The 11,589-nt window shown below is 45.0% G+C and overlaps 1 protein-coding gene across 1 annotated transcript in view; it reads right to left on the bottom strand.

Moving 5' to 3' along the window:
• MATN1 (matrilin 1) overlaps nucleotides 1–11,589 on the bottom strand; it is a 109,135-nt gene that overhangs the window by 61,960 nt on the left and 35,586 nt on the right. The window contains exon 2 of the mRNA XM_078682519.1: nucleotides 4,674–5,020. Within this exon, the coding sequence (XP_078538645.1) occupies nucleotides 4,674–5,020 (347 nt within the window). The remainder of the gene's footprint in view (nucleotides 1–4,673; nucleotides 5,021–11,589) is intronic.

The raw sequence follows: 11,589 nt of genomic DNA, 5'->3' as shown, positions 1-11,589 counted from the left end.
CAGTGTGCGTGACGCACTGTTTGCACACTCACAAACCTCGGACTGCTGCGTCAGGGAGTCTGATTATAAAAGCATGTTGTTGTACATCTGCATTCGAAGATCCAATGCAAGCAGTGTGCGCATGCGCAGAGAGCTGTACTACAGAATGCTGACTCATTTGGGTGTATCACAGACTGTGTACACAAAAGTAGGAAGGGGAACTACAAACTATCTTCACACATCAAACTATCGGATTGCACACATATTCAGGAAGACTTGTACTGCACGCTGTGCACACATCCGACCTCAGGAAGGTATGCTGAGAACGTCTGGTCTGTAATACTAGTACTCCTGCCTCTGGATCTGTGCTTGAGGCACAGCCACGTCTCGATGTGCGCACATTCAGCAGTGCACCTGTCTCGTGTGAACACAGTTGGTAACATTCCTGGTGGATCCCCTTGTAATGTTCACACCATGAGGCATGTGAATTACAAACTGTATAACACTGGCATCTGGATGTGCAAACAGACTACGCACAGAACCAAAGGCAGGAGTATTCGAGAACCAAAGGCGGGAGTATTTGAGAACCAAAGACAGGAGTATTTGATACTCGGTGTCGAAACTGAGGGAGGGGTCATAAATTCTGTGGGCCTCATTTATGAAAAGTGTGGCATTGCTGCGTGAAAACAGCGATGCAACACTTTTCAGTGCGCCCTCCCTGCGACACCATGGATGCGAAGTATTTACTGTACGGCGCTCCATGTTGCAAGGATTTACAGATACGTCAGTATTCCTGATGTATCAGTAGGCTCAAAAGTGGCGCATTGCTGGGGTGTGAATGAAAATCGACTCAACTTCAGCAATGTGTTTTTTCACAAACAGACCAGTGATCTACAATCCTAGGCTTGATAAACAAAACCTGACTCGACAGAGAACTGAAATCAGCAAGCAACAAGATGTGTAAATAACAATTTATCAACCCTAAGCGAGGCACAGGTAACACTGGCCAGGGACACACAGTGAGTCCAGAGTACTACAGTGTAACCCCCATACATTAACATGCAACCACCAGGGCTGCTTGAGGGGCTCGAGGTCAGTGAGCTCTACGTGGTCTGTCTCTCCGTAACTGACAGCGTCTGGGTTACTAAAGAGTAAATGCTTCTAAGATGTTCAATTATGTAGCATAAAGGTTCTGATTTCACTCAGAGCTGGAACAGCTCCCTGGTCAAGGGAGCTCCCTGGACTTGCCATAAGGCTTGGCTCCCTGCCCGGGCAGCCGCTACGCCAAGACAGCGAGTTGGGGCATCATCAGTCACGGTGGGTTTTGTGGCATGGACGCCAGCCCACTGAGCAGTCCAGGAGAGCACTCCACACTCGAGCAATAGCCCGCGATCAAAGATCTCACTGGGTTGCCCATATTTGTAACATGGCTCATTGGTAAGGTATTTTAGTGGCACCGTCAGATACCTCCGATTTATTTGGGGATTTAATCAGAACAGTTTGTGTTCCATGGGTTAATGTCAAAATGTCAAGGTCATACTCAGGGGTAGGAGTATCAGAGGGACTTTCATGGCATTTTCACAATAGAATTTATCAAACTCACTTTGCTTTCTTTCTTGAGGACACAACCTCTGACGACTCTAACACAGCCTGGCAGAAGGGGAGGGAAGAGGGCTGACTTTCAGTGGAATGCACGGCCAGCCTCTTTAAATACCGATCTCCCACCTCCATCCTACTTGTTTCTAGTAAAACTGAGCAGCATGTTTGAGTCCTGTTGCGTCGCGCTTGCACCATGCAATGTGGTGCAAGCGCAACGCAACTCAAAAATGCGATTTATGAATGCACCTTGAGTGGCCCTGAGTGGCTTGATAAATCTGGTGTAACGCAACACAGCGCAAATCGCTGCGTTGTGTTACTCCGCCCTGGGAAGGCGTTCTATTGGCATTGCATGAGTGTTCCTATGCAACTCATATTGATTTTGATGCATTCCCAGATTTACCAGAACTGGTAAACATGAAAATGCACCAAAAAGATGCCCCTTCCCAGGGGAGACTTAACTAGGAGAAATATCTATATTTCTCCTTGTTACTTCCTTTTTTTGTGTATGCTGCTTTGTGCAGCACACATAGTTAGAGGAATAAGCCTCACAGGATTGCTTTTGCACAGGAAAGTACCCCTTCCTGGACAAAAGCAGTCCTGCATGCAACAAAGGCATTCTTTCACCATGGTGCAAGGGTGCCTGCATTGGCGCTAAGCAGTCAAAACGGTGCCAGCGCAGGGACAAGAACAGGAATGCATTGTATACTATTGAATAAGGCGCATTTCTGCCATCTTCCTCTGACGCAGCCCAGCAAGGTGACTTGCTGCCCTGCGCCACATCCTCAGAAATATGCCCTTAATCTATGCCTCCCTTCATTTCAAGATGGCAGCTAATGCCTGAACTATCCTCAGCACTGTTCTGCTTTGGATCCTCTCGATTCTTATTGCACCTCCTCCTTCACTGTCTTATGGCTCTGTAAAAGCTGTGTCACACCATGCTCCCCATCGCTTTATGGCTAACAAGTATTTTCTGCTACACCAATCAGTTCTAGCTCTTCCTCTGGGGGAGCCTTGCCAGCTTCTGTGCAATGCATCTTATAATCTTGGCCACTAGAATTATGCGATTCTTCATCTGCAGCGTTTTTCACATAATTATGGATTTGCTGCATAATCCATCATCTGCTGCATAATCTGCAGAGTGAAAAAAATTGTTTGTAGCTCAAACAGATCATAAGATACTAAAAATGTGACAAAGTGTTCCCGCAAATTTGATGGCTGGTCATCCTTAGTTGCTTATTGCTGTTTTTAGTAGTTAAACCAGTACTAATGAGGTGAAATCTTTGCCCATACAGTGGTAAAATAATGAAATTATACTATCGCAAAGTGTACCACGCTACGCCGCAATTTGCCTTTTCTGTGGTCCTCCACTGTGGCATATTCCAATGGGCCAGCTTACAGCGTATCACTGCTAAGTGAAATTTCTGGATGAAGGGGAGGTGGCGAGCACCATACTTTTTTTTTAATTGAGTTAACGTGTTTATATTGCACGAATATGTTCCAAGCGCCACAGAGCACTATACATAGTGATTGACAGAGTCAATGAACTGTTAAACCAACAACAACAATATAGAGGTTAGCAAGATCATTGCAGAATATATAGTAAAGATCAAAAGTGGCAACAATAGTTAGAAAGTACATACATGAAAAGAAATGATAAAAAAATGTCCCTGTTTCCGAGATTTATATTTATTAGAGTATCTAAATTAAGTCACTATATTATTTCATGCCTGCTACATTTTTTTACTTTCTGTAAGTGGTGCACATATCTAGCGTGCAAATTGTGCAATCCACGTGGTAAAAACAAAGACGCTTTTTTGAATTTTTAAGAAACGTTTCATATTTTACGTGATGTGTGTTGTATGATTTACATAGCAAATATTTTTCAGGGCTTGTCTGATGCACAGGCTCTATAATCACAGCTGCCCTCCACCCTCTCCCGTGTTGTGTTGCTTGACTTGCCCCTCCCCATTATTTTGCTTGTTTACCTTCTCCGCAATCGAATTCCACCCCATACCGTCTTGTGTGGCTTGACTCCCCCCAACCCCCTCCCGCTGTTGTGTTGCTTGACTTGGGGCAACCCCCCTTCCCCCCTGTTGGGGTAATTACCTTGTTGCTATTCAACATAGCTAAAAGACATTGACATTGACCCCAGTAGCTCTCTTATTGCTAAGATCTATTGGCTTTGTGTTTTTGCTGAACCCGGCCCAAATATAATCTCACCCCATACCAGAAAATATAGGATAATGCACGAATGATGGATTACTTTTGGGGAAGACGGTAAGCCAAATGAAATGTTGGTTAGTGCAGAAAAACAACATATGGCCCTAGAATCCTTCATGGCCCCCAAATAGATATCTAAAAATGATAGGGGCGAGACTGAGTACAAGAAAAAGGCACTGGAACTGCAAGTGTGTGGAGCAGGTGAAGGCCGAGTACAAGACAATGCAAAGATGTCCTTTCATCTGCTACTGGCATCTGCTCAGGAACTCACACAATCCTGCCAACCACAGAGACTCCAATGCTCAGGTTCCTTTCAGTCACAGGCCTCCTCCTCTCTGCACATTCCATTTTGGGTCCCTTTGTGTCCACAACTACTCACCTCATGGCCACCAGCACCAGTGGCTAGCTTGCAGACTAGGATTCTGTGCTCCTCAGATATCAATTCCTTATCCTCTGTGATGATTATATTCAGTAATGCAAGCTAAAAATATTTTCTTCTCCTGGGATCTCCAGTTACTGAGCAGAAGCAGATGGAAACATATACTATACAATACGCTATTTTTGAGTTTACTTAGAGAATGGAGTATCATTAGAAGAGCATTAACAATGTGTTGCAGAAATAAACTGAGAGCTGAATGAACTAACTGCATTTTTATGGTCAGACACCTACTTTCTGCAGTTATTGACCTTTTACAGCATTATTATTATGCCATGACTTCCATTTGTTTTTAAAATTAAAATGATAATCAAGAGTCCCTTTGGTGTACCCTCTTAAAGGCTTTTTAGTGGGATTTGCCTACCTGGAAATTTATACATGTCTCTGTTTAAGTACCAAGCACCCCAGCTGTAGGATATATGTATAATATGCTGTTTACCTTGCTGATATCAGGAAATCTTACTCTGGCCCCTTCGGATTCAGAGAATGCATTGTTCATGGCAAACTGGATGGCCAAACCAGTCATAGTTCCCGTTGATAGTGGCTCAATTTTCTTGACTGCCTGGAGCAGGGCCGTGGTGGTCTTGTGGGTTTTCAAGGAGAACTCATTCTTGACAGAGCTTGCATAGTTGACAACACCAACGCGGGTTGCGTTGACACCCACATCTAGAGCCCCAATAACCTGTGACAGGAAGACCTTGACCTGCTCAAACTCCGAAGGACGCACGCTGCGGGAGCTGTCGATGATGAACACCAGGTCAGTTGGCCGCGTCCTGCACTGTGGTCCTGTTGGAGAGAATATGAAGGCATGTGAAGCATGAGAATAACAAGAACAGTTGGCATGATAAATGCTACGACAGACTTTGGTAGGTATAGCCTGCAATCATGACTACTAGAGGCGGTGGCACTATAAAACTTTATAAATAAAATAAAAAATAAACCTGGGAGCTCTCACAAGCAAGAGAGGTTCTTTGCTAATGCCTGTTAAAATGGCTGCCAAAAGATACGTTCCGCTCCTACATATAGTTACAAGTGCTTGAGCGATAGCAAAATGCGCTTTGTGATGGGAGCAGGCTTCAGCAAAGCTCTCTTTTCAGATGCTCTCTCACCCCTTCTAACCATTGTGAATGAATGCCTCCTTCTCTCTAGGCATCTTCCCAGAAGCTTTCAGGACAGGCCAGATATTTTCACTCCTAGAGAAAACCTCACTACACTTTGATGACCACCCCAACTACCAACCCATGACTCACCCACCATTCATGGGTAAGATCATGTGAAACTTGAAGACCGCATTAATGCTTACTATCTCCTGCACAACTGCAAGTCTGGCTTCTAATCATGCTGCAGTAGAGGCTGCTAACTAACACTTTGTAGACAATGCCCGCTTGACCAAAGATGAAGATGACCCCTCCCTACTGATATTGCTGGGCCGCTCAATCGCCTTTCAACACAGTTGACCATCCCACCCTCACACTCATCCTAGAGTCACGAATGTGATTTATCAGCAATGTCCTTCACCGGTTCTCCTCCTACCATTCAAACTGACTCCAGTTTGTTCACATGAGCAAGTGCTGGTTACAAAACATCTGTATTACTTGTGGAGTACCCCAGGGCACTATAGTGTCTCCTGTCATTATCAATACATACATGGAGCCACTTCCTGCTTCACCAATAAGTTGATGATAAATAACTCTATTTCAAATTCTCCTCTGCTTCAGAAATCCAATGCCTCAAACACTGCTTGCACATCATCATGTGATCCATAACTGGATATCCAGAATCTACCTGAAGCTCAGCCCAAACAAGACAGAATTCCTGTTCTTTGCCAAGATCAATAATCAAGACACAATACAAACCTGGCTCCATGACATGAACCTTGACAACTTCGAACACTAACTTACAACGTACACCAAGTCACTTGGATTCACCCTGGACACCTACCTCAGGCTCTAGGAGGACAGTGCCATAAAAACATAGACAACCTGGTACCATCTCTCTCTTCTAAATAAAGGTGTGTAATTTCTTCCAGAAAGCGAATTCAGAACTGTTGTTCAAGCCCTTGTACTCTTGAACCTGGGTGGTGGTAATGCCCTACTCAATGGCTTCCCAGAACCCACACTGGCACCGCTTAGGGCCATCCTTCATGCCGAAGCACTTCTCATCCATGGCCTGAAGAAATATGACCACATCACTTTCATCCTGATGGAACGCCATTGGCTCCATTGGCACCATCTTCAAAGCCAACTGCATCATTTACAAAGCTATCATGACCGGCACCCCTAAATATCTTTCAGATAAGCTCACCCACTCTGTTGGATAATGGCATACCCACAGCCAGAACACCATCAGATACAGACTAAGAAGTGTAAAAAAGAAAAAACACAACAGCAGGGGGTTGATTCACAAAGGGCCTCCACTCTGTTAACAGAGGCCCCAGCAGGCATGGCAGGGTGGCCCGCATGTGTCATGAGACCTTTGCAATGAGTAACTGTAGTGCTGAGGTTCCTCCATGATTGCAGGGCCCCCCAAGACTGCAGGACCTCTGCCACGAATGTGGAGGCCCTCTGTGAATCCCCAGGTCTTTTGCATCTATGTGCCCAGGTTCTGGAACAACATCCCTGTACACAGCAGGACCGCCCCAACAATGCTCCAATTTAGAAAAGCGTCTTTAAAGAACACTACATCACAATTCATAAGCCATCTCTAACCCAGCTTTCTCTCCTCTTACTCGTTGACTTTATACATGTCTTTGACAATGTACAGCACTCCGCTGCGTTTTGGTTAGGTCAGCACTATAAGAATACTACATACATTCATACATACACATATACATAAATAAATACATACATATGGAATTAGTAGAATATAAATATTTTTGGGAAAATGAAGCCAGCTAGATCCACAGGAGTTTCTCTTTGTCACTTTGTACTATACAGAAGAGGCACGTGAGCTACATTGTTATACTAAATAAAGAGATCATTGTAAATTGTTACATGCTAAGCACTGGACGTGCTCTAGCTTCTTCCAGCTGTTTCGTGACCTCCTCTCTATTCTGTGTATTCCCTGTCATTTGCTGCAGCTTGGTTTCTACTTTCCCAATTCTTTCCTCCAAATTTCTCAATTCAGCCCTATCCATCTTATTCTTATAGGAGACCTGACTTTGTAAGGCACCTCGTGCATACGCCTTAGTTGCTAAGCTAATAACGAGGATGATCTGAAGTATGTGTGCTGGGAAGCGGCAGTCAATGAGCATATGGTGCGAGTTGCTTTTGTGAGACTGACAAAATCATCAGTAACTAGAAAGTAGAACGCGAGTAGTCTCTGTTGAGGAAATGGTAGAGGTCAAAGGAGCACTTAAGTTAGTCCTCTGTAGGTCCCACTTGGTTTTTGCATCCAGGTATCTCTCCAGTTCTTTGGCTTATGAGATGAAGTGGTCTGCTAGGAAGTTGCAAAGTTTTTTTGGATTGGTGATTTTGTAGCTTGAACACTCCAGATTAAGGCATCTGACAAGTCTCTTGTGAAGTTCCTCAGCTGGACATGTAGCTTCATATCTGTGTTACGAGTAATAAAGAATTCTGACACTTCTGATAACAGACACAGGAGTGAAATAGCAGCGTGAGTATGTCATCAAGATGTGTTGTCTTTTTCTTTTTTCTTTATATTTTTGTTGAGAGACTTTAGATCTGATTTCATTCAACCAGCTTTCCAGCGGTGACAGGAAGCTGCATTGATCTTCCACAGAATGATGTTGTGAAGGACCATTACAGCAAATGGTGAAACCATTGAGCTGAACTTGGTGGGTTGTTAGGTATTGAGGAGGTAAGTTGAACGTAGCACGTGAGTGGGTCCAGTGTTTCAATGCTCTGGCAGTTGTCTGGCGGTTAGTACGTATATCACTTCACTAGTGGAGAGGGTTTGTGGAGACAGAAATCAAGTATGGTATGAGCTCTTGTAACATGATATTTGCTTGTCACTACCATTAGCACTAGAGGAGCTAAAAAGTGTATGCCCAAATATGTGGGTGTGATAGGCCACCGTTTGGATGAGTACAAGAGATTGCAGATTGGAGAGTAGAATTTTAGCTATAGGCAATTGAGCAACATTTGTTAGGTTTTAAATCGATCTCATACAAAGTCTAGTTGATGGTCAGCAAAGGCAGGAATATATGGTCGAGGCCTGTATAAAATTTTTAGGTTGAAGCCTGCGTTGCAGCGCATGCGCTGCTGCAGGCGAGAGTTCTTGTAAACAAGAAGGTGCAAGAAACCACGCCCCTTCTGGCATTAGACGGCCTCGCGAAATGGAGGCCTGCCATTGGACAATGCCCCTGTTTGGATGATTTGTCCGCTATACTCCCTCCTTTTCAGGGCTCCGTGACCTGACTTCTGGTCTCGCAAGCCGATTTCCAGAAACATTGCTATAGCAACCACGAGGCCGGTCACGGAGTCCTGGAGGGGAGGGATTCAGTAGCTGTTTCCGCCCCTTTTTTTTGTGTGTGTGATTTTCGTCATTGTTGCCTCGTTCTCCTTGCTAGAAGGAAGCATTGCAGTGGTTGTATATACATATTATTAAGACCCAGGCTCCGTAATCAAACTTCTCGGACCCGTTAAGCGCTTAGGCGGCTGGTCCATCGGATTGTCTTACCTTGTAACCAATCATGGCCCCCCACCACCCACCGAAGGCCCCATCAGCCTTCCAGTTAAATAATGTGCTCGTAAAAACTAAAAACAGCAGCAAAATATCACCCCAGGCACCATCCTCGCACAACGCGGAGATATCTTTGTATGGGGGACGACAACTGGACAACTCATCTTCCCCGCCGGACCGCAGGCCCCCACTGTGCAGCCGATGCCATCTGGTTAACTTCGGTGCGCGTGCAGCTTAATACCCTGCAAAACATATCTCTCCGGAGCACCCCTAAGCTACCTTTTTCTATGTGCAGCAGACCTTTGCCTGAGTGCTGCAGACTCCCCACTACGCTGCCGGTCCAGAATTATGCAACCCGCCCCCCCCGGGTGTCCTTAGCGCTGCATGCATCGGGAAACAAGCTTAAACTAACAGCGGGCCTACTCTATTAGGCCCCTAGGCAACTGTTTGCACATTTCGGGAGCAACCTGGTGCGTGGGATTGTGGAAAGTGTTGCAGCGGACCTGTGGAATCTGCAAACATGGCCATCAGGAAGCAAGGTAAGCAGAAGACAAGTTTACCCTCTGGTGTTGTGCATACTCCTTAGGTATCTCTGATTGCAGCATGTATGCGTGATTGCAGCGGCTCCATAACTTGTTGTTATAGTTTGTTGTTTCGAGCTCACAACCATCCCTTTCTTGGCCCCTTCACAGCTGCTTAGAGGCTTTGCAGTCCTACATAAGCATTTGCCATCTCTCCCCCAAGTAAGAAAGTTGAAAGCCAAAGTGTACTCGTGGCTGTTTAAGGAGGGGCAGACTCTTAGTATGCGGGATACTACGACAATGTGCGCCCGTGCATTCCTGTGGGCTGTGGAACCCGCTTCTGGATTGAGAGTGCCTAGTTGGAATTCCTGAGCATTAATCGGCACAATGCCACCTGCATGGTATACAACTGTTACCACGCATTTTTTACAACGCAATACCATAACCACGCATCTTTTACAACGCAAGTACTTTTACCACGAATACCTTACAACGCATTACACTACAACGCAGATACTATTACAACGCATACCGTTACAACGTAAGTATAGGTAAGTTTATCTTTTTTTAAAAACATTTATTAGGGGTATTGGGTTTGGGTTTTGGGGTACAGGGGTATTTTTAGGTTTCAGGGATGGGTTTGGGTTTTGGGGTACAGGGGTATTTTTAGGTTTCAGGGATGGGTTTGGGTTTTGGGGTACAGGGGTATTTTTAGGTTTCAGGGATGGGTTTGGGTTTTGGGGTACAGGGGTATTTTTAGGTTTGAGGGATGGGTTTGGGTTTGTGGTACAGGGGTATTTTTAGGTTTCAGGGTTGGGTTTGGGTTTTGGGGTACAGGGGTATTTTTAGGTTTCAGGGCTGGGTTTGGGTTTTGGGATACAGGGGTATTTTTAGGTTTCAGGGCTGGGTTTGGGTTTTGGGATACAGGGGTATTTTTAGGTTTCAGGGTTGGGTTTGGGTTTTGGGGTACAGGGGTATTTTTAGGTTTCAGGGATGGGTTTGGGTTTTGGGGTACAGGGGTATTTTTAGGTTTCAGGGCTGGGTTTGGGTTTTGGGGTACAGGGGTATTTTTAGGTTTCAGGGATGGGTTTGGGTTTTGGGGTACAGGGGTATTTTTAACATATATATTTACAAATTAATAAATAAAAATTAATATAATTAATTAAAATATTTAAAATTAAAATAATAAATTAATAATTTAAAAAAAATATTAATAATAATTACATTATTTTAACATATTATATACTTACCTATACTTACGTTGTAATGGTATGCGTTGTAATAGTACCTGCGTTGTAGTGTATTGCGTTGTAAAGGTATTCGTGGTAAAGGGTCCTGCGTTGTAAAAATTGCGTGGTAATGGTCTGCGTGCTAAAAGTATGCGTGGTATCATCATATATCCCACCTGCATGCTTAATCCCCGTGTTTAATGCTTCCAAAATATCTAATTTCAAGCCCATTCCTGTTGTTTTGCTCTCCACTCTGGTACTCTTAGTTTCTTTTTTCCACGATACAGGCGGGGCTACAAGTACCACAAAAAAAGCTTAAATAACATTAAAATAGGAGTTCCCAATTCTACTTAGTCCACGTGCGTAGGTTTTCCAGCCCATGTTTTACGTTTGCCTTCTGGGTCTTGTAGCCGCATTATAAAACAGTGTAATGGAGTTAACAGTCTAGTAGTTGGGGGGCGGAGCTAGGTGGGCTGAGGGGAAGAGGAGGGGTCAGGACAGGATGAGGGGCAGTTAGAGTAGGGACAGGGTAGAAGCTGGATGTATTGAATAAAGCTCCAGTATATTCACAATCAGTGTCTGTGATTTGTTTGTAGCGCGATGCTACAACTGGCGACGAGGGTGGGATGATCAAACCCACTGCCTGCAGAACCCGACTAAGACACCCTGTCCCAGGCAACGTGGAAGAAAACGCTGCCGAGTATTGTAAGCTGCTGCCTAGGGAGAAGAAGTCAGCAGTAGGAGACCCTGCCCCTCCAAGGACCGTGAGGGAGCTGAGAGGGACCGTGGAATCGAGCGCTGAACTGCTCGAGAAGAAAGAAACCGATCGCGCCGAAGCGCGACTCACGCCAGAAGCGTGTGCTGGGAGTGAGTCCTGGCAGTGCAGAGATCGGGAGCCCACTCCGACCCTGCTGTGCACCCCAGATCGAGGGAGAAGTGACCCCAGTGTCAAGGACGTCGT

Source organism: Lissotriton helveticus, chromosome 3_1 (genome assembly GCF_964261635.1).
Source record: "Lissotriton helveticus chromosome 3_1, aLisHel1.1, whole genome shotgun sequence".
NCBI lineage: Eukaryota > Metazoa > Chordata > Amphibia > Caudata > Salamandridae > Lissotriton > Lissotriton helveticus.
This window is presented reverse-complemented; position numbering and strand designations above follow the sequence as displayed.